Source organism: Diabrotica undecimpunctata, chromosome 6 (assembly GCF_040954645.1).
Source record: "Diabrotica undecimpunctata isolate CICGRU chromosome 6, icDiaUnde3, whole genome shotgun sequence".
NCBI lineage: Eukaryota > Metazoa > Arthropoda > Insecta > Coleoptera > Chrysomelidae > Diabrotica > Diabrotica undecimpunctata.
The window spans coordinates 145,963,675-145,989,819 of NC_092808.1; the positions used below are offsets into that span (position 1 = coordinate 145,963,675).

General features: G+C 33.1%; 1 protein-coding gene across 2 annotated transcripts in view; it reads right to left on the reverse strand.

Annotated features, from left to right (window-relative positions):
* Window positions 1–14,909: 14,909 nt before the first annotated feature.
* stmA (Protein EFR3 homolog stmA) overlaps window positions 14,910–26,145 on the reverse strand; it is a 32,899-nt gene continuing 21,663 nt past the window's right edge. For both annotated transcript variants that reach the window (XM_072535666.1, XM_072535667.1), the window contains exons 10-14: window positions 25,365–25,589; window positions 23,510–23,756; window positions 22,320–22,520; window positions 18,318–18,476; window positions 14,910–18,039 (exon numbers count right to left, since the gene is read on the reverse strand). In XM_072535666.1, the coding sequence (XP_072391767.1) occupies window positions 17,905–18,039; window positions 18,318–18,476; window positions 22,320–22,520; window positions 23,510–23,756; window positions 25,365–25,589 (967 nt within the window). In that variant the 3' untranslated portion in view covers window positions 14,910–17,904. The remainder of the gene's footprint in view (window positions 18,040–18,317; window positions 18,477–22,319; window positions 22,521–23,509; window positions 23,757–25,364; window positions 25,590–26,145) is intronic.

Genomic DNA, 26,145 nt, shown 5'->3' on the forward strand with positions numbered 1-26,145 from the left:
ATAACCAAAGAATGTCTATATTCTTTGATATAACTAAGATATTTATTTTATAATCTGGACTTAGTATATACGAGGGTTGGTAGATATTATATAAGGATGATGTAATCGCGGTAAGTAATTGTGGAAGAAATATTTTAAAAAGGAAGTTTTTAGATGGAGATTTTACCACTGATTTTTATGTTTTTTGACTGGCTGAATCCGAATCTTCAACATAATAATTTAAGAATTTTTGGGCAGGAATTTGTTAATAACAATTTAATTGTTTAAATGCTTATAAATAATTACTAATAAACTAATAAAGATGTACCTTTTTTCAAATCGTAATTTTTTTCTTTTAAAAAACAAACCAAACACACTTTTGAAAAATTAAAATGGGCCCTTTAAAAGCCGAGATATTGCCAATTTATTATTAAAAAATAACAAATTATCGACTATATTAGATATTTTTGCTTATAACTTTGCTTTTGCTCCACGTAAAAAGATTTAAAGCACCTCCTTTTAAAGCGATGATTTTAAGCTTTAAAATGAATTTGAAAAATTAAATTTTATCAATTCTTGACGAAGTTAAATAAGTTTAAATTATACAATTTAGGTGTAAAAGAATAACCGAATTTGTTTATACCGTTTTTTAGGCAAAATAAGATCAAAATACACGTTTTAAATTACATATTTTACTACAATATGCTTATTACCAATTTTTTTGTTGCATATTCCGTTATGCCAGTGCATTCATAAAATGTGGAAACTCATGACTTAATTATTTTCAGAGTTAAAGCTCTGACAGGTCGATTTTTATTTTGAATTTTTACCCTTTTTGAAAAAAAAACTTTTATCCCCACTACCATAGCAGATGTGACGTCATCGATAATCTTTTTAATTAAAAATGCATATTTTTTCTAAAAAATTAAAAGCGCATTTTTTCTGAGTACAACCGAACCAAACTCATCACATTCAAACTTCAGTAAACAGAGTGTAAACGAAACCAGTGCTCACATTTCTTAAAATTTACTTCAAAATTGATTTTACAAAAAAAATTATTAAAGAAGTCATTTCGTATTAAAGACAAACAAATACCATAATGTAAAAAAAATACTTGAATTAACAGTATCCAAGACGTCCAAAGAATTCTTGGGTTATGTTTGACAACATCACTGGTGTAATTTGTTGCATTTTTAAGTACGAATTCTTTGTTTGAGGTCTACCAAATTGGTAGGTCGATTTACATATGCCTTACTTTTCAAATAACCCTAAATAGAAAAGTCCAAATGAGATTCAAATCTGTCGACCTAGCAGGCCATTCAATGTGGCCGCGTCGTTCAATCCAGCGATTGGGAAAAGTCACATTTAGAAAATTTCTAACCACTACAGCATAATGTAAACTTGCTTTATCCTGATGAAACCAAATGGTCGGATCTATTTGACCAGGATTATTGATATCTGGAAACGTGGCGATTAAAAACGGAACTACGTAGGTTTATAACATATCTAAATACCTTTCACCCGTCACAATATCCTCAAAAAAACTTCGGTGCTACAGTGGTATTCCTAACAATCCAAGACCCATACATTTACTTTTTGGGGATATTGGGTATAAACTTCCAGTGTCCAATTGGGATTTTCTGTTGCCCAATAACGACAATTTTGCCTATTGACGGTACCATTTAAACAAAAAGTGGCCTCGTCGAAAAACAAGATATTATACTTAAATCCGATGACACAATTCTTGCATATTATCGCAAAACTCCATGCGTCTGCCAAAGTCGTCTTCATTGAGTTCATGTATAAGTTTAATTTTATATAGATGTAATTGGGCCTTTTTTAGATTTGTATGAACAGCACCACGACAGATCTCATTGTTAGTTAATAAAGTTGTAATTGAAGAATGAGGTTTTTCTTCAATTTCAAGTAATATATTTAATTGATTTTCGTCGGAAACAGTTGGTCTGCCACTCTTAAGCTTATCTCTAACATTGCCAATATCATTAAATTTATGCAATATGTTGCATTAATTGAACACATGCACGTTGCACAATGATATAAAACAGCTATGGGAAACAACTGCCGAAATAATAACCAAGACAGGGTATGACGACGAATGTCGGAAACAGCTGGAAAAAAGACAAACAGTAAGGAAGACTTGGATACAACTGCAAACAGACCAACGTGAAAAGGAATATGACGACTGCCGAAAAGAAACAAGAAAAATAATACGCACAAAGAAACGACACTATGAATAACAAAAATATGAAGCTATGGAGGGAAACCGGCCCAAACCAGGCTCCAGATAATTCTATAAAGCAATTTCCTCTGAGAAAAGAGGACATAGAACCAATTCCATACATACACTGAGAGACAATCAAGGCCGTATGATAATCGACGGTAAAGAAGTAACTGAAGAATGGAAAGAGTATTTTAGGGACCTTCTAAACATCATACAGGAAGAACAGCACAAAGAAGAGATCTATATCACAGCGGACATGCCCGTCAAAAATCCCTCCTTTGAAGAAACCCAAAAGGCCTTAAATAAGCTGAAAAATCACAAAGCGCCTGGTACGGACGAGATACCAGCAGAACTTCTGAAATATGGGAGAGACGCACTACATCGCCAAATCCACCAGCTAATAACGCACATATGGTTAGTAGAAAGGATACCAGCACGATGGAAGGAAAACATAATAGTGCCCATCCACAAAAAAGGGGACAAAACAAAATGCGCGAATTATAGAGGAATTTTACTCTTAAACACGGCATATAAAACCCTCTCAAATATCATTCTTAGTAGACTAATCCCTTATGCTGAAAATGTCCTAGGTGAATATCAAGCCGGTTTTAGGGCAAACAGATCAACTAGTCACGCTGAGACAACTTCTAGAAAAGGGAGTATAACAGATCCATACACAATCTTTTCATAGACTTTCGACAGGCATATGATAGCGTAGAAAGAAGTCAAGTATGGAATGCCTTGGCGGAGTTCTCGATACCAAAGAAACTCATTCTGATGACCAAAGTCTGTATGGAGGGTGGAATATCTAAAGTACGTGTAAATAATAAACTGTCTGGCAGCTTTGAAATCAACAGTGGACTCAAACAGGGTGATGCGTTATCTCCACTACTTTTTAACCTTGTATTAGAGAAAGCCTTGAGGTCGGCCGAAATAAAAACAGAATACCTATCGGTTCAAGGTCCCAAGCTATTACTCGCATATGCAGATGACATAGATCTCGTTGGAGACTCCATCCTATCCACGAAAGACATCTTCAACAAGGTGGAAGGAGCAACAAGTGAAGTAGGGCTGAAGATTAATGAAGAGAAGACGAAATATATGTGTATAAATAAAACGGCACGAAGAGACAGAATAGCACAAAATGTGATGGTCAACACCTTCAATTTCGAAAGAGTACAACGTTTTAAGTATCTGGGGGCCGTAATCACAGCTGACAACGATGTTACTGAAGAAATAAAAGACAGAATCCAATCTGCAAACCGCTGTCTATTCACGCAGGATAAACTCATAAAATCAAAAAATCTTACAAGAAGTTCAAAGATCAAAATCTATAAAGCCATCATCAGACCTGTAATAACATACGAATGCGAAACGTGGACCATGACCAAAATAAACGAAGAGAAGCTCAGACGCTTTGAACGAAAAATACTTAGGAACATTTTGGGACCTCACCATTACATCACCACAAACCAGTATAGGATCAGAACCAATATCGAATTAAAAGCACTCCACAATGACGCCGATATTGTCCAAGAAATTAAATCACAGCGACTAAGATGGGCAGGCCACGTGCACAGACTGTAAAACTGGTATGGGAGGAGATTCCCACAGGCAAAAGACCACTCGGACGTCCCAGAATGCGATGGAGAGATAAAATCCAAGCAGATCTCCGGAAAATGAACATTCCATTTGACTCTAGGTTGATGGAAGACCGAATAAATTGGAAAAATGTTGTACAGTCAGTCAAGACCCACCCAGGGTTGTAGCGCTACGTGATGATGATGAATATGGTGCTTATCGTCGTTTTACTTATTGGTACTCGATCAGGATATTTTTCATTAAAAATATCGCATACTTCCGCCATATTTCTTTTACGATCGCCGTAAGCTAAGATCATCAAAACTTCTATTCGCTATTTTTCTGAGAGCACCATCGAAATTTCAAATAATTTCTATTAGTGTAATATTTCTCAAAAAGATACTGGTGGAGACTTCTAAATCCATGTGACACAAATTAACTTAATATTGACATATCCAATGGTAACTACGAACTTACTGTCTGGTTGCTAAGGAATTTGACATGTCTACACAGCCTACTTGATTTTTGGCAATATTACTGAGTACAGTCGTTACCACTTTATTTTATTGTATTATTGATCTACAACCCATTACAAAGCCATTATCATTTGAATGGAATTGGTTATCTTTAATAGATAAACAATCTATCTTCTGTATCGTACAAAATTAACTCCATTCGAGCATTTGTTGTAATTATGTTATTTGTTTGTCTTTAATATGAAATGATTTCTTTAATAATTTTCTCTGTAAAATAAATTTTGAATTAAATTTTAAGAAATACGAGCACTGGTGTCCTTTACACTCTGTATACTGAAGTTTGAATGTGATAAGTTTGGTACGGTTGTACTTTTTAGGGCATATTTTTAGATAAAAATATGCCCTTTAACTCTGAAAATAATTAAGTCATGAGATAATAGACCGCTTTCACACTTTATGAACACACTATGCGTTATACCTAATAACAGCTGCTACGAAGGGTATATTTTTTTATTCAAAAGTATTTCCCACGAGTACAAGACACATCTGTCGACATTATGTGCCAGGTGAGCTAAAAAGTTCTGGTACAAGAATTTAATGTATAATACCAGCATATAAAACAACTACAATTGATTACAACAAAATAAATTGTATAATGCTGTAAAATTGTACGAAGTTTAAAATGTAAATAAATAAAGGAAGTTAAAATTTCATCGATAACAACAAATAATAGAACTATAGTTAATGTAAACTTTTTAAACCAAAGCGAGTAAAACCGTTGTCTTTAATTGTGTATTTAATATATCCCTCTATATTGAATAGAATGACATGAACAACGGTTTCAAAAGTTTCAAGCAATACACGATAAAACTTACATACAGTATAAAACAATATATGTACTACGTTTATTAGGCTTGTGATATAATAACCAGTTATCTTCTTAAAGTGCCCTTTCGTCAATGGAGGTTGGCTACTACAATTGCAAACTCCTCTCTGTTTTCAGCTGTTCAAAATTTAGCCCTGTCCATTTTTGGATGTTTCTTACCCACCATAGTCTTTTCCTTCCTAGTCTCCTCTTTCCCTCGATCTTTCCTTTACACTATTAATTGAGCATATTAGTACTTATTATTTCTTATGTATCTGACCTAGGTATGATATTTTGCCAACTTTTACTGTTTTAAAAAATTCTCGTTCCTTTTTTATTTTATGTAGCACTTCTCCGTTTGAGGTATGCGATGTCCATAAAATCTTAAGGATCCTCCGGTAGATTCACCTTTCAAAGGCCTCCAATTTATTTACGGTAGACGTGTTTAAGGTAGATTACTGTGGATGAGTTGTTGTAGACCCAAGTCGGAATAAGCAATCAATACCGTATCATCGGTGAATCTGATGCTGTTTATGCCGTTCACCCTGACTCCGTCCTTAGTATCCTAAAGATTAATAAACAGGGTGATAAAACACATCCCTGTCTAACTCATCTTCTAATTTCTATTTCAGTGGATGTGGAACTTTCGATCTTAATTCTGACGTTTTGGTTTCAGTCCAAGTTTTTCAGCAGCTTAATGTCCTTCTTATCTAAACCGACTTCTTGCAAAATTTCTAATAGTTGTTTGTGTTCTACTCTATCAAATGCTTTTTCAAAGTCTTCTTCTTCAGGTGCCATCTGCGCTACGGAGGTTGGCAACCATCATACTTAGCTATTTTAATTTTTGAGACAGTAGCTCTAAATAGTTGTTTGGAGCTACATCCAAACCATTCTCTCAGGTTCGAGATACTGTAGCTTTCTTTCTTTAATTGTAAGTTCAACTTCCTTCTCTTTGCCTATTCTTCTCAGTACTTCATTGTTCGTAACTCTATTTATCTATTCATAATACACATTATGCCGTAGTGGTTAATTTTCTTAATGCAATGTTTCCCAATCGCTGGATTGGACGACACGGCCACATTGAATGGCCTGCTAGGTCGCCAGAATTTAATCCCATGGGCTTTCTATTTGGGGTTATTTGAAAAGTACGGTATATGTAAACCGACCTACCAATTTGGTAGACTTCAAACAGAGAATTCGTATTAAAATGCAACAAATTACACCAGTGATGTTGTCAAACATAACCCAAGAATTCATTGGACGTCTTGGATACTGAGCATTTGTTGTAATTATGTTATTTGTTTGCCTTTGATATGAAATTACTTTTTAATCATTTTCTTTGCAAAATAAATTTTTAATTAAATTTAAAGAAATACGAGCACTGGTTTCCTTTATACTCTGTATACTGAAGTTTGAATGTGATGAGTTTGGTACGATTATACTCAGAGAACTATGGGCTTTTAATTTTTTAGATAAAAATAGGCCCTTTCTATAAAATTATTGTATACTAATTAATTACTAAATTACGAACAAATATGAACATTGATTTGTGAAATATTTCGACTTAAGTTACTTGTTTTTAAAATGGAAATGAATTTGAAATATTTCCGTCTTAAAAAAATTCTTATATGACCGTCTGTCAATTACCTACGTCTTAAATATTATTCCAAAAACACATCATCTTTAGAACGGTAAATAGACTCCCCAATTTTCCTTTCGACTATCGTATCCATATTCCCTCTTTAGTTATGGAACTTAAGAATATGGCCTGTAACCTAAGCGTTTTACTACGGCGAGCTGTAAATAGGATTCATGATCTCTGAAACTAAAAAAAAAGATGTTATTTGGAATTATTCTTTTCCTTTCGCGCTTGCTTTTTGAACAAATGCATTTTCAATACATTTTTGAATCGACTCTATTATAACTTCAAGCAAATCCCGAAAAATCCGGAAAATTTTTCGACCTCCACAATTTTCACCCACAGGTTTTGAGAATTTAAATTTGTTGAGTATCTTAATAAATTAATATTTCTCCTTATTTAAAAGAAATTTAATCAAGAAATTATTATTTTTCTTATTCTTTACGCGAATTTATTATAATATTGCGTAACATGTTGAAAAATTGCAAGATTATTTGTATGTTTCGTGAATCACGAAATTAAATTTTTTGATACAAAGTAGCTATGATCAAAGACGGTTAATTTTAATTTAGATTCTGAGTTATTTGGTATTATTAGCATACCGTGACAAATCTAGGTGGGTGGTTGAATACGGAATATTCCATTAAACTTGTGTATTGTCCATATTTCTTGCACAGTCAACCGGCTATATTTTTTTACCTTTTTTGTATGAGAATTCAATATTATTTAAAATATTTTTATATGCAGTCATACAAATAGAATAAGTATGATTAACTTTTTACAAAACACAATACTTACTGCGTATTTGTTAAATCAACAACAATAAATCTCTGATGCTGAAGTTTTAGAGATATTGTGTTCCTTAGGTAGGTACACTCAATTATTTCTATTATCCAAGGTGTTGTAGGGAAGAGGGGGGCAGCTTTTATCAATTTTTTCTAACAGGACCCCTTCACGCTTCTAAAGAAAACATTATTTTTCTTCATGTACCATGTCCTTTCAAAACTTTTGTCACCATTATAGCTACGAGAATCTTAATTTTATTCACTGCCACCCTAAATAGTATGTTTGTATCAATAACATACCAATCTCGCAGGTTCTTCGACAATGAAGTCTTTCTTAGAAAATGAAGTCTAGAAAAGCGATAGAAAATATGAAGATGGATATAAACGAAGAGAAGAGCATGGCTATTAATAATAAATCATCATCATTATCATGCAACCCCTTCTGTCCACTGCTGGACATAGGTCTCTCCCATTTTTCGCCACTCTTCACGGTTCTGAGCGTCTTCTTGTCATTTCTTGTATATTCGATCAATGTCGTCCATCCAGCGTGTTGGTAGTCGTCCTCTGCTGCGTTTGTCTTCTCTTGAGCGCTAGTTAATTAGTTTTCTGGTCCATCTTGAGTCTTTTAATCTTTGGAGCTCGTCTTCTGTCTCAGCGATTAATGCGGCGTCGTCTGCATACTTAACATAATATTTGGATTTCTTTAAAATATATGATTTAATTCGTTAAATATATTTACCAAAACCCTAACTTTAACCCGTAATCGCAGACGTCTCAAACTATGAACAACGAGTTAATGACACATATATTTATTTTATACCTAAAATTTAGCAAAGTGTTAAACATTATGGAGAACACAAGTGCAGTTTACTTACCGTACCTTTTTCTACAACGAAAGGTTTTCTGTGAATTCCGTTAATCGTTTAGAGGTGTAAGTTGGTTGAATGTACTGCATTTTAAAAGTTTTGTTTTCAAGTATAGGCTTTAAATGAATAGTAATTATTTTTTATATATATTACAGGGTCCAACTTGTAAATATAATACATTTTGGAGACGGCTATCGCCGTATTCCCGTTGTCCTCCGCTAATCCTCCCGGTCCAAGGTATGTTCCTCCTCCAAACCTTTCGATTTCATCGCTCTTCTAATTCCTTCATTCCATGAGCTAGTCTAGGTCTACCTCTTTTTCTTCTTCCAGGGGGCTCCATCTGAGAAGTTTTTGGGGCCAACGTTCGTCAGGCATTCTCAATAGGTATCCAAACCATTTTAAACCTCTTCTTTCTATTCTCTCAATGGTCGTTTCTGTAGCATTCATGTTATTTCTTATAGATTCGTTGGTCTTCCTTTCCAGCCTTGATGTTCTAGCACTTCTTCTCAAATAATCCATTTCGACTGCCAAAAATCTTCTCTACAAGTCTACATTAATTGTCCCCACTTCAGAGCCATAACAAAGAACTGATTCAACCATGGTTTGCCCTATTCTTTTTTTCTTTCTTTTGGAAATGTTGCAATCCCACCATAAGGAGCTCAGACATCCTACAATTTTACGTCCCTGATTAATTCGGTTTCTCCCAAGCCGTTCTTATCAATGAGTGCACCTAAATATTGAAATTTTTCCACTTGTTTGATTTCCACGTCCTCGTTTATCAACACTTCAAACCTTGCATCTGAATTGATAACTAAATATTCTGTTTTCTTCGTGCTGACTTGTAAACACCATTTTGCATATTCTCTGTATAGACTTTTTATCATAAATTCTAGATCATAAGAATCATGAGCTAGGACGACTTGGTCATCCGTAAAGTTCAGGGAGAACAGCATGTCATTTCCTATGGGGATTCCCATTCCCTGGCCGTGGTTTTTCAAATTTTGGAGGACTGCCTCAATATATAAATTAAACAGTAAGGGTGACTTTTATTGGCTCTGAGAGTCTATTTCCGTTTTTAGTTAAGTAGTGTTATCCCTTTATATTTCTCTGATTATTACTAAAAGGTATGTACTAAATACCGAGTTGTTGTAAAGCTTGCCACAATTTAAGTCTTGGAACTGTATCATACGCCTTTTCTAGGTCGATGAAGGCTAGATGTACTTCGGTACCAACCGCTATTCTTTTTTCTATTAATTGCTGGAGTATAAACAAGTTATTAGTGCAAGATCTAACAGGCGTAAATCCACTTTGGTCTTCGCTAATTAGATGTCCTACATCATTTTGTATTTTTCCATTTATTATCTTTCCAAACGATCTCCCGAAAGTAGGTAGGACGCTTAATCCTCTGTAGCAGTTAGGATCTTTTCCATTACCCCTTTTAAAGATGGACACTTGGTGAGCCGTTTTTGATTCAGATGGTACTTTAATTTGTTGGCAGCATTGATTCATTAGAAAAGTTATTCGTTCTATTAGGAATGGACCTCCTGCTTTAAGTAACTCTACAGCAATATTTTCCCACTTTTCTATAGGAATTAAGTTGCTTAAGAAGTTATGGGTGTTTTTCTTTAGATTAGTGATAGTTCTCCATGATTCCGTAGTCTGAGAACCACCAATTAAATTTTCAACTTGGCCACATTTTTGTTCCCAGAATTTGTTTTTTGCTTCTTTTATTTGACTGCGTATTTCTCCGTTTCTCCTTTGATATGTTACCCTATTGCTAGATGTTTTATTTGTTAGCCATTTCTTATATATTTTATTATATAAGATAAAATACCTAATAGTAATTATTTTTTCATAATTTATTTGTGGTGAAGTATATAAATAAAACACAACTTCCCTTCAACTTCCATATATTTTATTTAAACACATAACAAGAGATAAAATTTGAAGATATAAATTATTTCCATTTGAAAAATACTTGTGTCATAACAGTTATCTAAGAGTAAAAAATAAATAGCACATTTTAGTTTTCTTTTAAGGTTATAAATATCCTTTTTAGTAAGTATTACATTAGGGTAGATTTATCTACTGAAAAATTTAGACATATTCGTAATATATTTATTTGTAGAAAACGCTACAAGGTAATAATTTGCCTACACGATATTCATACAACACTTGCCCGAATGTAAACAAAGAAGCTGTGCATCATGCATTCAATATTATATTATAAAATGAAGTAGCCATATTTTAGCATCACACTATGTAGACTTTCTAAAAAACTAATGTAAGTATTCGACATTTTCTAATCTTTTATCTGTATTCATTATTCGAAAGTAACGTTTAATACTATAGAATAGAAAATTCTCAGAATACTGTTTCTATAATCCTCTCACTCATTGATTCAACTTCTAGGAACTGAATTAATGAAACAGATGAAGTGATTAGTGCTGATAATGTGTATACATGATAATGTTTTATCTAATAAAATTTGGAGATCCCGGTTTTTCGATCAAATTCATTTATTTCCATCAATCCGACGGTTTGTTCGCGAGAGTCTTCCACTATAACATACATATTTTTTAGACACTAACTTTTCTACCCGTTTAATATTGACAGAAATACCAACCTACAGTGATTAGAGATGGAAAACATACAGTACACAATATCGCGGAACAGAATGAATTCTGAATATCCGCACATTCGGAATTGGGCATGAAGAAACTAATAAAATTACTGAAATAAAATTGCAGCATATTTTTTTAGATAAGAAAAATTACACGACACATTTGGAAGTAAGTCGTATACAGAGCAATGGTGATGGTTCAAAGATTACTACCCTATTGTTTATAACTTTGTCGAAAATGCCGGTCAAATCTGATCGGTTGAATCTCAAGAACCACTGCTCATAATTTAACTTTTTTTGTTAAAAAAGCGTCTTGCCGAGTCTTTTCCAATTCTGTTGGAAAAGACCTGTTTATAAGCCAAAAAATTGTTTATAATTTTAAAAAATTCCCGAGGCCGCCCAAATAATCCGATTTTAATTCTATAAAGTACGTTAGACAGGTAGAGTGCTCTTTTATATGTAAACAAATTCGTAAATTTCTATATAGTCTAGTTTTTGTTCGAATTAATAAAGTGCAATCTAAGCGTGGTTGAAATTAATTGAATAAGAACAAGCTTGTTTCCTCCTTTTTTTATTTATTGCTATTTTACAGGAAAGAAAATAAATCAAAACAACTAGTCGTATCTAATAGAAAATTCAATTACCAATATTATTTTATTTCATTCCGACTTTGTTCCAAAATGATTCGCCTCGAATCAAGGAAAGTAAAAAAAGATGTTTTCAGTAATTTTTAAATATTTAAATTTTTTATCGATATTCCCGACCTATTTGAATGGGAAGGTAAGTCGATTATTAATACTGAAGTTATCAAACAACTTTTTCTGCAAAAATCAGAATGCCACCTCTTACATTGACCTCAAAACAGATCCCCTGGTCTATATAAAATGAATCTTGATCAAGAAATATTCTAAACAGTTACTGCGATGCATGCCGGTGGACGACGTTTGATGGATGACGTTTGAACGTTTTGAAGACAAAAATGAAACGAAGACCAATTGACAGATAGGACAACACGACGAGACGACCGGTGAAACAAAAGACGAATTGACAGACGAGACAATTGACGACAGTAGGCGTGGTTTGTCGGCAAATATCAAAGGGCTGCAGCCAAAAGATGAAAGAAGGCCGCTGTTTCCCACGGTCTTCAAAATTCTCCCATTCCCAAGCGGCCCAACCTGTGCATGTGGACATACAACTTCTAAAAAACCATTGTCGTTCTATGTGATCATGTAAATTTAATATTTGATGTTTAAGCTAATTTATTTACTGCAGAGAATGTTGTGTGAATATCTATTAAACGATTAGAAAATACTTAATTTTTGTAAACGACAAAAAAGCTAACTCACGTCTCGTTGCTGTTTAAGCAATGTATTGTATTCAAAAAGATAGTATTTAGATATAGTTATTCAAGTGAATGCTCACGATATTATAACATACATATTATTTAAATAGATCTCTTCGTAGAGCACTTAAAATCAGGTTACAATTAATTTATTTAGACTAAGATATGAAAAGGAACAATAGGCATTCTTATTGATTGCTTTTCTTTTTTTATACACCAAAAATTTCGTTGTAACTATGTGCTAAAGATAAAAAAATTAGCACTGAAGATGATAAACATTGCTCCCCATTTGATTCCATGCAGAGTGTATTATTTTGTTAGAATTGTTGCCTTTTAACACCGTTTCTTTTTTCATTTTCATTTTAATTGAAGGTCGCAGATCCATTTTAGATTGTATGAAAAATTTTTGATCGGTGTTTGACTCGAACATGAACCTAATAAACTGCTCACATCGAAGTGAGCCCGCTGAGCCATCCAGCCGGCAAACTTACGCATATCTCCAAAGACACATGTCTCTTCTTTAACTCGCGAAAATAAATATCTCTCTTTTCGGCCAATAAAAAGAAGAGAATAAATCATCTTATACTAAAATTGCTATTTACACATTTATTTGCAGTGAAAACTAAAATTTGTGCAGATTTTTTCCCTTTACACATTACTGATAATAATAATAAAAAACAATATACAGTGTGTAAAAGCCAAATGGAATAAATTCATTATTTAGGTTACTGTACATATTTATAAAAAATCCCGAAACACGTCAAATTTAAATTATAACTTGACATTCTTTAAAGTGAAAATGCAACCCCTACCTTCAAACCCCTTAGAATGACAGGTACAACCCCCAATTTTTAAAATAGGAAGTATAGGCTTGTGATATATTGTTTGAAAGGTCTTTTCATTCTCCATTCAAAAATGTTGCCGCTTTCAAGTTTATTAAGATTAATTAAGATAAAATAAATTAAAATCATGTGGTTGCCGAAATTCGCTACAATACAATCAAAAACTAAAATGTAATGCAAAACGTAATAAAATGTAGAACACGAAAAAGAACTATGAATGTTAATGAAGTAGATGTTCAAAATGTTTACCGCGAACGTCTTGGCAACATCCTAATCTCAAATAAAACTGTCTTCTAACATTATTTAACATAACAGGCGTTATTCGTTGTTTTAAGTCATTTAAATCAGAAGGTTTAGTTTTGTACACATGGCTCTTCATACATCCCCATAAAAAGAAATCTAATAATGTAAGATCAGGTGATCTTCGATCGATCCTCGCCTCCCTATCCACCGATTGGGAAATATTGTATCGAGGTACTGCCGGACATTAAGTTGGTAATGTGGTGGTGCTCCATTCTGCTGAAACCATATCGTATTCGCTGAAACTTGAAGGTTTCCTGGATCAGGATATAAATTTGCCAACGTCGGAATGACATCATTTTGAAGTAGTGCCAAATAATTGTTGCCATTCAAGTTGCCCTCAATGAAAAAGGGACCAATGATATTGTTTCCTACAATCCCTACCCAAACATTAACCTTTTGAGAGTATTGAGTGTGTTCTTCTCTCATCCAGTGAGGATTTTCCGTGGCCCAGTAGCGGCAATTTTGCCGATTAGCATGACCGTTAAGTGAAAAAGTACACTCATCAGAAAACATAACGTCTTCTAATTGGATAATATTGTTATCCAACATGTCCATCATTTGCTCACAAAAAAAGTTCTCCTATCAAAATCGTCTTCCATGAGCTCCTGAGTAGGTATCATCTTATAGGGATAAAATTTATTTTCTTTTAATATGTTTACTATCGATGTATGGCTAGCATTGAATGTAGTGGATGCCTGTCTACTCGATGTATGTGGATTTTCCTGAAACTCAAGCAACACATCCAATTTGAGTCCATCACTCAGTGCGTTGGCAGCTGCTTTTTTTATCTGCCTTACATGACCAAACTCGCGAAACTGCTTCTCTATTTTACTTATTGTTCCTTGGGATATAGGCGGTAAATTAGGAAATTCCGTTAATCTAACCATTTTTCAGAATTGAATTGAACGAACTTTTTACTTAAATTAAAATACTGACAACTTAAATAAAACAATTTACTAATGCGTGTTAAAATAACGTTGCCACGGAAATTCTTTAAAGTTTTTTAATGGTTACCATCTAAAAACCACATTGCTATGGTTTTTGTTCACTTTTTAATTATCAAGACCTAAACGGGAAATAAGTTTTGAGTATATTTTAGCGAATTTCGGTAACCACATGATTTTAATTTATTTTATCTTTATTAATCTTAATAAACTTGAAAGCGACAACTTTTTTGAATGGAGAATGAAAAGACCTTTCAAACGATATATCACAAGCCTATATTTCCTATTTTAAAAATTAGGGGTTGTACCTGTCATTCTAAGGGGGTTGAAAATAGGGGTTGAATTTTCACGTTAAAGAATGTCAAGTTATAATTTAAATTTGACGTGTTTCGGGATTTTTTATAAATATGTACAGTAACCTAAATAATGAATTTATTCCATTTGGCTTTTACACACTGTATACATAGAAACCTATTTTAGTACAAAAATCTAATACTTGGTATATAAATAATTGACAAACATGGTGAATATCGCAATTAATATAAAAATTACTAGTAAAAGGGGTTACATTTTGTTTTTAAACAATTTTACAACGAAAATAACGGAGACGAAGAACTAGATAATGCAAGTTAACATTATAATTAGCTAGTCTTCCTCGGAGTTCGAAAAATGTTTTTTTACTACTTACTTAAGTACCAATCCTCTCTATTTATACTCCTGGGATGTTTTCGTATTTCAACTACTTCACGAAGTCTTTTGATAGAAGTAGCGAATTTTTAAAAGAATATGGATGTGTCACCTCTGTTTATAGCCTCAGGATGTGATTTTCGAATTTCTACTGTTGTATGAATGCTTCTTTATCGAAATTTTATCGTATCGAACAGATTTTTTGGAAGAATTTGGATTTAAGAAGGAATACAGAAGTCTTCTAAAAGGAGCAGTGATTTTTAGAAAGAATATAGCTGTGGGAACGGAATTTTTTGATACAACTAGTGATTTTAGGAGACAATATGGGTAAAAAATTATAAGCAAGTAAAATCTAAACAATCCAGAAGAAATTTAAGGCTAACATTAACGTTACGGAAACAAAATAACAAAGAAGGATTATAGAACACTTCAAATGGTACATAATACGAAACAGAGATATCAGGAAGACAATATAAATACCTAAAATTAAGAAATTGTAGGAAATATAGTTAGTGTTGTAAATGAAAAGCTTGAACCACCCATAAACCTTTCAAATTTCTTGAAAGTTGGAGGTAGGATTACCGAGAACGGTAGGTCGTACTGCACAGTTTAATATTTGTTACTCGAATTACTATAAAATCAAGACATACAGCGAAAAACTTCCCCATTTTCTCTATCTCCGTCACTAATAATAAAATACAAAATATAAAAGATAGTACAATGTCTCAACCTAACTGTAGAAAAGGCACTAAGGATAAAAAATAAGTAAATAGTATAGAAAATGTAATTATTCATTAATCTGTCTCTAAATGAGGTTTCTTTAATACATTTCGTTCAAAACATTTGCCATTAACGATAAAAATGAAATTTTTAAAAGATATTGAGTTTCCCCTTTTATTCTAGTGATTGTAAACATTTATCTAATAACACTACAGCATTCAATTTAAAATATTACGCTTTCTCTTAATAAAAGACACCAATACTATTGTTTTCTTAGAAAAAACCACAATCAACTGGGATAAACAATGTTTGCGGGTCTTTATTTACAGAGAAAACCACCACATAAGCACCTAAATACTGTATGTTATTTAAAAATATCAATACAATGTGTATAAATAGTGTCTGTAGTTCTGAACAGTATGGACATTATCTATTTCTGTATATATTCGTTATTCCATTTTTATGTAAGTCATGGTAGCTATGATTTTAACTTTTAATATTAGTAATACGCCAAAAATGTAACAGCAGTCTACATTTCTTTGTAAACTACCTATAGATCTTTATTATAAGCACATTTTAAATCATTCGAAACTATTTTCGTAAGGTAAGTAAGCAAAGAACGAATTTGAACGTTTCTGAAAGGTTCAAATGAATATATATCTAACCTAACCTCAAAAATTTAAAGATTTGACGTCACTATAAGATATTTAGACTAAGTGTATATTAGATCAATCAAAATCACTGTATCGCAGATATTTTTGAAAATTGAACACACCGAATGTTCCCTAGAAAGTAAAAGTAAACAAAGTGCTAATCCGAAATGTTTCCAAAAGGGTTCAAATGAACTACTGTAAAAATGCCATACAAAAACATTCGTTAAGAACATAGACCTAACCAAATCTAAATAATTAAAAGTTTTGAGGTTTTTATTATAACTCAAACCATTTTTGCAATAATATTTTTGAAAACAGACAATGTCGATTAACATTTTCGATATTATTGAGTTTTGTTAAGTCCTAGATCATTATTTTATACTGATCTACTATTTTGTTATTATTCATAGTTAGCAAAAGTAAAAAAAGAACTAATCTGAAACGTTACAAAAGGGTTCAAATGAACTACTGTGAAAAAATTCATACAAAAACCTTCGTTTAGAGTCTAGATTTAACCTAACCTCAAAAACTGAAAACCTGATGTTCCTTCCACGAATTTGAGGCTATTATTAGAACTCAAACCCTTGTTATACTAAGTACAAATACATAAGGAACTCATCTGAAATATTTCCCCGAAGTGTTATTATTAAAGTCTTAATGTATTAAGATTTGTTTTAATTAAACCTTAAATTTTGTTTTTGAAAATCAGCAAATCGACTAATATACTCTTACAGTAGTGCCAGTACATATATACTGCTTTGTGGCTTTGATTTTTAAATCTTGTTATGACTATAATCTACTGCGAAGCCTGTTTTAGTCTATACAGACCTTGCAGTATTAATTGATAAGTTAAGCATCAGAAAAATCTCTTTGACCACATTTCATACGGTAAATAATATTTGGCGTAGGAGCAATGCGATCTGATTCCTTTTCCCTTAGAATAACATACATAGTCTTTTTATTAGAAAACAAAATAGTTGAGCGCTGGACTACTTAAAAAAAACGATTCACATACATCTCAAAGTTCGGCTTTCTATTAGAGCCTTCCATGACGTAGATAAAAGGAATAAAGATTAATATCGATTTTTTTTATACAGTGTGAGTTTTGAGTAGAAAACCCCAAAGCATGATAGGCGTTAGAACATTAAAAATCACATAGGCCTAATTTTACGATTATCTTCCACTTCTTCTAGACGTCATCCTCACTTTGAAGATTTTCATCCCAAATAATCCACCTGTGTAAATACTTCTCACATTACAATAAAAAGCCAAAATTCTACAAAGAATAGAAGTAGTTCTTGAGCTTCTAATACCATATCACCTGAGAATCCTGCAGACTCATCTCCAAAGCGAATCCTTAATAATAGAACAGTTCGGGGAAGTTCTGCTCGTAGTGGGGGACGTCTTTTCTTTTTTCCTCTGTGGGACTTCGGTTTTCGTTCGTAGTCAGCGATTTAAAGATTTCGCTTAGTTTACTCTGTAAAACATCATGCTGAAATAGAAATAGAGAATATTTTATAGAACCAAGAGTGTCTAAAAAAAAAAAGAAAGGAAATGTATGGTTTGTAAGACAATTGAGTTGTTTTAGTTTGTGGACGATATTAAATTCTGATTTGACAAACTATTTCCATGTTTTAATGTGTATAGTAGAGAAAAATATAAAAAAAAACATTGAAAATTTAGAATCAAAATATATAGCAGTAGAAACAAAGCAAAAAAATTAAAATTTGGAATTTAAAAGTTGAAAAAAGACAAGCAATATACATTTACCTTTGGCTGAGTCCTTCGGACTAATTCCGAGAATGTAGCAGTTCTAAAAGTATGGCTTAAGGCTTTTCGTCTTTCGGCTTCCGCTTCTTTTCTAACTTCCGGCGGTTCTGCCAACACCTTTTTCATGCTTTCAAAGTTTAAGTCTTCTTCGGTGTGTTTCTGGAAATCAAAATGTCTTAAATGTCAGATGCTTGTTTTAGTGTAAGTTATTTTGGGAAGTTTCAAGATTGTCCAACAAACGAACATTTTAAACATTTGCTGCGGGTTTTAAAATATCTTAAAACAACTGTTAACTATAAATTGTACTTTTATTATAATTCAAAGAACTTAATTAGTCGTAAAGATGCTGATTGGACTAATGACCAAGATAGACCTGTAAATGGTTTTTGTTTTAAAATTTACAATAGCTTAATTTAATTTAGTTCTAAAAAGCAGAGCATAGTAGAATGTAGAAAATGGGGCGGCCAATAGAGCCTGATACACTGCGACCTTTGCAGATCTATTGTGTTTCCCCCTTATTTTAAAGCACTTCATCTAGCTTGGTCCTCTTAATGAGACTCAACAGCCTTGATAGTGGCCTTTTCATGTAGCCTGGTACTTCCGGTTTTTCCTCTCCGAGTTCTAGAAACCGCATTCGTGCGAGACCTTCGTAATGGCACAGAACGTATAGAGCGGTTTCCTCTTCTTCCAGACAGAAACGACAGGTGTCCTCTTCTGTCAGGCCTATGAGACTCAAGTGTCTATTGAGTCTACAGTGCCCAGTGAGCAGACCCACTATCATTCTGACAGTCCTGCGTCTGTGCGAAAGTAAGTCTGAGCTGTAAATTTAGCCGAATGTCCTTTGATGAACTGTTTGGCCTGCCTCTGTCCTGGTGAGTTGTTCCACCACTCAAGAGACTTCTGTTGCACCCATTTGTGTATGGCTGCCCTTTTTATCGTATTTGCGATTCCAAAGAAGGGTTCCGGACCAACCAGTGGCGTAGATGCGCCTTCTCGGGCCAATTCATCGGCCTTCTCGTTGCCACGATGACCCTTATGTCCCGGCACCCAGGCAAGTGTCAACCTGTTTTGACTTCCCACCTGAGAGAGGACATCCAAACAGTTCCATACCAGCCATGAATCGACCTGTACCGAATTGAGAGCCTTTAGAGCCGCTTGACTATCCGAATAGATAACGATGGAGTCGTTATCTACATTTCGGCCGATTAGTTTCATAGCGCACCTGTGTATAGCAGCTAATTCGGCTTGAAATACGGTCGCGTATGTTCCTAGACATACCCGGACTTCCGTCCTTGGTTTTATGCCATATATTCCAGCCCCCGTACCTGTATCCGTTTTGGAGCCGTCCGTATACCATATTGAGTTTGCTGTTAGCGGCGGACCAGTTTCCCAGTCCTCTCTTTTTGGTATTGTAATTTGAAAATTTTTGTTAAAACTATACCTCGTAACCATTCGGTCTACAGGCATTCCTAGAACGGGGTCTGCCTTTATGTCCTGGTATAGCCTTAAGTTATCAGCTCCCTGCATCATACTTATTGGAGCTTGGCCTTGGATCAACCGATGTACTGTTGATCTGGCTTCACTCTGTATGTATATATGCAGAGGTGGTAGGTTTAGCAGAACTTCTAGCGCGTCCGTTGGGGCTGTTCTCATGGCTCCTGTAACACTCAAGCATGCAAGCCTTTGTGTGCTACTGAGCAATCGAATCGCCCCGGACTGTTGCGTTTTGTTCCACCACGCCACTGAACCATAAGTTATCATGGGCCTTATAACCCTTGTGTATAACCAGAGGTTCATTTTAGGATTTAACCCCCAATTCTTACCACACATTCGTCTACATGTGTTCAGGGCCATAGTGGCCTTCTGTGTGACTTTCTGAATGTGTCCATGTCAGCCTCTGGTCGAATAGAGCATAGTATCTTCGTCAAGTACAGAATCTGAATTTATTGCAGTTTGTGCGTGGACTACTGTATATAACAACTTGTTAAAATATCTTGCAGTTGAAGTATCTGTGCCGATTTGATTGTTAGAAGATGATCAAAGTATAATAAAGCTACTTCAGAATTTTCAAAATAACAAAATATGTAAACACACTGATGTAAGGTTTCATTTTGTAATAGATTTAATAATCAAAGAAATTTAAAGAAATTATCAGGTTAATTATTTGAAGGACTACAATAAAAGTTTGTTACAAGTTTGAGGAGGGTGTTAGTCTAAATCATAAATCAAGTTGGCAAACCTGGTTTATAGTGACTTTTATTTTGGTACATTGACAGGTTGTTACTGCCATTGATGATGTGAACGTTGTAATTGAATACATTTGTAAAGACGGAATCATAGTTTTATTAATTTTATTTTTAAGAAACCTCATTCATCATACTTGTAACCCAAGGTAATTCCTTCAGCCGGAAGATTTTTAATCCCATTTCTCAATCTATTGGACTCACTTATATTAAAAAAATTTTTACGATACGAGCAGTATTAAACTATTACATTTAAATACGAAGTCTTACATTAGCTACAAATATATACTATTTATTTTTTTCCTTGTCCTAGATGTAAGCAACATAAAAGGACATTTCCATATATTTAAGCTAATTCGTCACAAATTACACTTTTTAGACCACACTCCATACGATAAAGAGTAACATAAGCTGCCTAATGCACACGTCATTCTCTTAAACATGACCTTCAACAACACCAGTAATTTACATCTTTTATATCCAATATTAAATAATTATAGAAAAATTTTTAAATCCCAACACCTGGATTGCTGTTATCATTTTAACATCATCAAAGTTTTTTAATCTTTTGGCTGTAGTAATACTATGTTTAACTAATATTGTTTCATGGTACATTGACATTTTGTTTTTGACACCGTTCATGGGTATCTTCTTATCAATCAGTTACCAGCCGAAGTCCGTTTGAAGAGGTTTACTCTCCGGACACTGGAACTCACTTAAGCATGGGTGTATGTTACCTGAAGTAAAATTTAATTAAAATATTAAACATCATATAAAATTATTAACATCATGTACAATCTTTGGTAACACATTACATTTTAAAGGGTTTTTACCCAAATATTTTGGTGGCTCAGGCATGGTAACCTGTAAGTATAACCATTTTGTTTTTTAACCTTAGTCAAAATTTTAAACCATGTTTGCTGTAATTAAATGGTTTATACTTATTTTAGGTATTTTAACCTGATGATGGAACAGTTGTTCCGAAAATGTTCGTGCTTTTAATGTTGCCCTTTTAAGGGTTTTTATAAAATAAAATATACCCACATACAAAGACTAACCTCTTTTTGTTATACGTGGTATACAGCCAGCTGCAGGAATTATTTTCCTTGTGGATTTTATATAGTTAAAACTTTTAAAAGTGTCGTCAAAATTTATACAGTAGCATAACGTTTTCGATCTAATCAGATCATCTTCAGTGCCTTATGTACTTAAAGCTAACAATAAATTTGTGGCCTTGACATCCATATATGGGTTTACATCATTCCAAAATTAAATTATATGGTGACTCTAGGTCGATGACATTGGATAAAATTTAATATTTGAGGAGCTACGACATTTGGTCTGTGTCGTTTTAACTGACAAGAACCACGTGTTAAAAACCGAGCAGGGAGACATGTAGCCCCTCAAGTATTAAATTTTATCCAATGTCATCGACCTAGAGTCACCATATAATTTAATTTTGGAATGATGTAAACCCATATATGGATGTCAAGGCCACAAATTTATTGTTAGTTTCAACTACATAAGGCACTAAGGATGATCTGATTAGATCGAAAACGTTATGCTACTGTATAAATTTTGACGACACTTGTAAAAGTTTTAACTATATGTTTTTATATACCTAAATACAATTGTGAAGTGTTTTAACTTCTGTATGTTATTATAAAATATGTTTATTTTGACGTTTCCATTTCTGAAGTGGAACAAAACAACTGACTTCATCACATGATTCAAATCAGCGGAATAATTATCCACTTACCTTTTGTACTCCAGGAGAGCTAGCCGCACTATCTACTTCGGTAACAGCCATATCGACAATACTACCTCTAGCACCATTCTCAATCCAGCTATTTCTTTGGGAACCAGCAATAAGTCCTGGGCCTCCGGCTCCATATGGTGATGTCTGTTGCAGTCTTGAGGGATCTATTCCACTGGATTTTACGAATTCACAAACAGCCATCTACGTTTATAAAAATACTTTCGTTTAAAGCGAAGAAATAATTTAGTTTAGCATAAAAACATTCTTAGAAGTGGGGCAAAAATAATATGAATTGATTATGGCTCGGTGTTGTACATATTTACATAATATTGCTTAAATCGTCTAAGTATGCTTTATTGATTACAACAAAGCATTTGACCTCATGTATGATTATGATATTGTTCTGAAGCTATTTTCTGGTGGCAGTAATTCCCTTGTAAATCGATATAAATCTAATAAATTCCATTGTATATTGTCTTACATTTAGTTTACTCTCAATATTAACATATATATATATATATATATATATATATATATATATATATATATATATATATATATATATATATATATATATATATATATATGAAAATTACTGAGTTCTCGGGAAGAACCGCGTTGAGAATTTAAAACTCGACGTTTCGGCACCCATTTTGGAGCCATTATCAAGAGTGATACGGTTCGGTTCGAGTTCGGGTATATATTTATATATATTCGAGTATATATATCGGGTATATATTGATGATATATACCCGGGTATATATATATATATATATATATATATATATATAACATTAAAACATAAATAATGTATCCTTGATATGTTATTGACTTAGTAATATTGGTATTTTCTTTTTATTGATTTTTTTCTTTAAATATTGGTAACCAGATCCTACTACATTCTGAGAACAAATTTGCGACGCAGTTGGTTTCATTTAATATGCTAAGAGCAGCTTCTATGATTTTTCTCTTTTTACCATCTGTTTCTTTCAGAACTTTACATTAAACATTCCGTTGAATTCTGTGTTTATGATCCCATACATGCTTACATATCTGAGATCTATCGACTTCTCTATTTTTGACAACACTAGGCAATAAAGCGCTTTAATTCGTCTATACATACATATATGCATATATATATATATATATATATATATATATATATATATATAATTAATTAAACTTCTTACCTGATCAACCAATAAATGGGGAACTTTATTAGCCACTTCGCTATTTGACGCATAATGTGAGTATAAGTCGGGAAGTAAATGTGGTGCATCTTGTTTTCTCTGTTCTACAATCTGCGACGCGTAATCTGCCAGAGCTGGTATACTAACTACGGTCGGTATCAGCGCCAACATACTGATCACTATTGCGTGGAGGTTGAATTTTTGAGCATTTGACAATGACGTGCTATTGACAGCAAGGCTTTGGATACTAAAACAGAAAAACAAGTTGTACAAATATAGTTCTCAGGATTTTTCTCAAAGATGAACATTGTATTTTTATGTAGATAAACACTTTTGGATAAAACCAAAATTCTGTCATAAATTTTTAATTTTTTACGGTTGTAATGGTAGGATTAAGTCCTTAATTTTTCAACCTTATTAAATATTTCTTTGCTGACCTCTACAGTTCGAAACGTAATTTTGCAGTATTGATGTATGAATCCTCTGCTTATATAAAATCATAGACTTCGTCAGCAAATAGCTACGAAGATTGTATCAGAACTGTCAGTGTAAACTTTCACGTTGTCAAAAAGTCAAACCAGAAATTGTGAAAATTGAAAAATTGGAGTATAAAGCTATCATCACTAACCTGTATTTAAAGAGTTTAAGAGATATGCAGGTTCACGAATATATGCTTAATACCCTTGACGATCAATGTCTTTTGTATGTGTTTGGAAAAGTATTTAATGTTTACTTACATATTTTATATATTTAGTTTTAGTATTCTTAATATTTTGAACACAATACGACCAACTTTGGTAATATATTTTAATTACTTATTTCATTATATATCTGCATTATGCTTCCTTCGTTAAAATTGGCTAATTCATATGTTTGTCAAGTTCTGAGAACACCATTTGTCATTAATTAACCACTGAATGCTTGAGATAAGGGCGTTTAGAAGATGAATTTCTTGAAACCTTATATAAATTATGGCATTTCTTAGGAATGGGATACATACATGATTTTGTACTAAAGGCTTGAGATGACAACTTTAATTTATAACGTTGCACAGTAAGTTCGGAATATTCCCCGCACCTCATCGAGGTAAGAGGGATTTTGTCCCTACGAAGGAGGCAGATCTAAACAAAACATTTTAGCAACACGACGCCACGACGAGGTTCGACGCCGATTTCATCTTTCTGCCAATCAGAACATTTCATAGGTAAATACGTTTTTTCCTGAATTGATAACGATTTATGAGTTATGCTAATCGATTTTTTTTTTTATTATTTACAATCATATATTTAATTTTATTGTTTACTACTTTAATTAATTAACCAGCTAATTTCTGATATTTCCTACAAACAAAAACAGTATGCGAGTATGAAAAATGCTAAGTTTTAAAACAGGTACATTTTTCAACGAAGATGAAGACCGAGCATTTCTGTGTCCACACTCATAAATGTCGATGCAGTTTATGGCATGACTTCTTCAAACCGTTGAATTGCGCAAAAAAATATCTGAAGCACTGAATATTTCATAAAAGCGCTCTTAGGATCGATCATATAGTTCACATCGATTGGAACATGAGAAAAATTCTGCAAAATTGATCCCCAAACGTTGTCTGGAAGCTACTTTGTTTTTGCATAATAATGCCTCTGCAGACAAATCACTTATTATCATGCAAAATAGATCTAGCTCCATCCGACTATTACAACTGAAATAAATCATAAGAGATAAAGTTTTTTAAGGGTCTAGATGTGTTGCTGATTCGTTGTTATAAATCTATCCAATTAATATTTTTGGTTATTGCTTTTAATTTACTATTCCTTCTTTGAAAATACATAGTGTGAAATTACAAATAGATACTCACCCGATCGTCAATTGTAATAAGTCGATAACGGTTTCTGTACTCGCCAATTCGACACAAAGAAGAGCCAAAGTTGTATACACTGCTTCTATATTTTCGGGACTATTGGTATCCATCTGCAGGCTAGTGTAGAGAGCATCATATATTATAGGTCCGTGTTTGTTGATGAATATCAAATCTGGTCTAGAGGATTTTTCTAATACCAAATTCAAATCCGAGACATTTACTCTGTAAATAGAAATCGATACAATTATTATACACATAATTTGTACAAGATTATTTACTATTTTTAATGAGAATTACCTACAATTTCAGATGAAAATACGTTTAACCTGTTCTTTCGATTTCAACTTTGGATACCATCCACTTTGAGATATTTAAAATATTTTTAAGGCAAAATCCTGCATCAGTAAAAATAGATTTACAACAATATAAACACAAATCTTTTTCATTTTTACAAATAAAAAAATCATGGCATATTTGATGAATATTAATGATGGCACAGATCCAATACCAATTTTTCTGATGACGATCCCGACCACTTTCACCCGAGTTTTACCCAACAAAAAAAGAAAAACAATAGTAAAAAGTATTCTCAGCTTTTTAAAACAAGCTTTTCAACAACAAACTTATGTCGTTAAAAAAGTTAATGTGATAACAAAGTTGATGAAGTTTTTATTGAGAATTAACCACGCTTTAAGGTCCACTCAAGAAATCGTTCTCAAATAGAACGATTTCCGAAGCGAAATACAAAAAGGTTGTTAATTCTAAATAAAAACAGAAA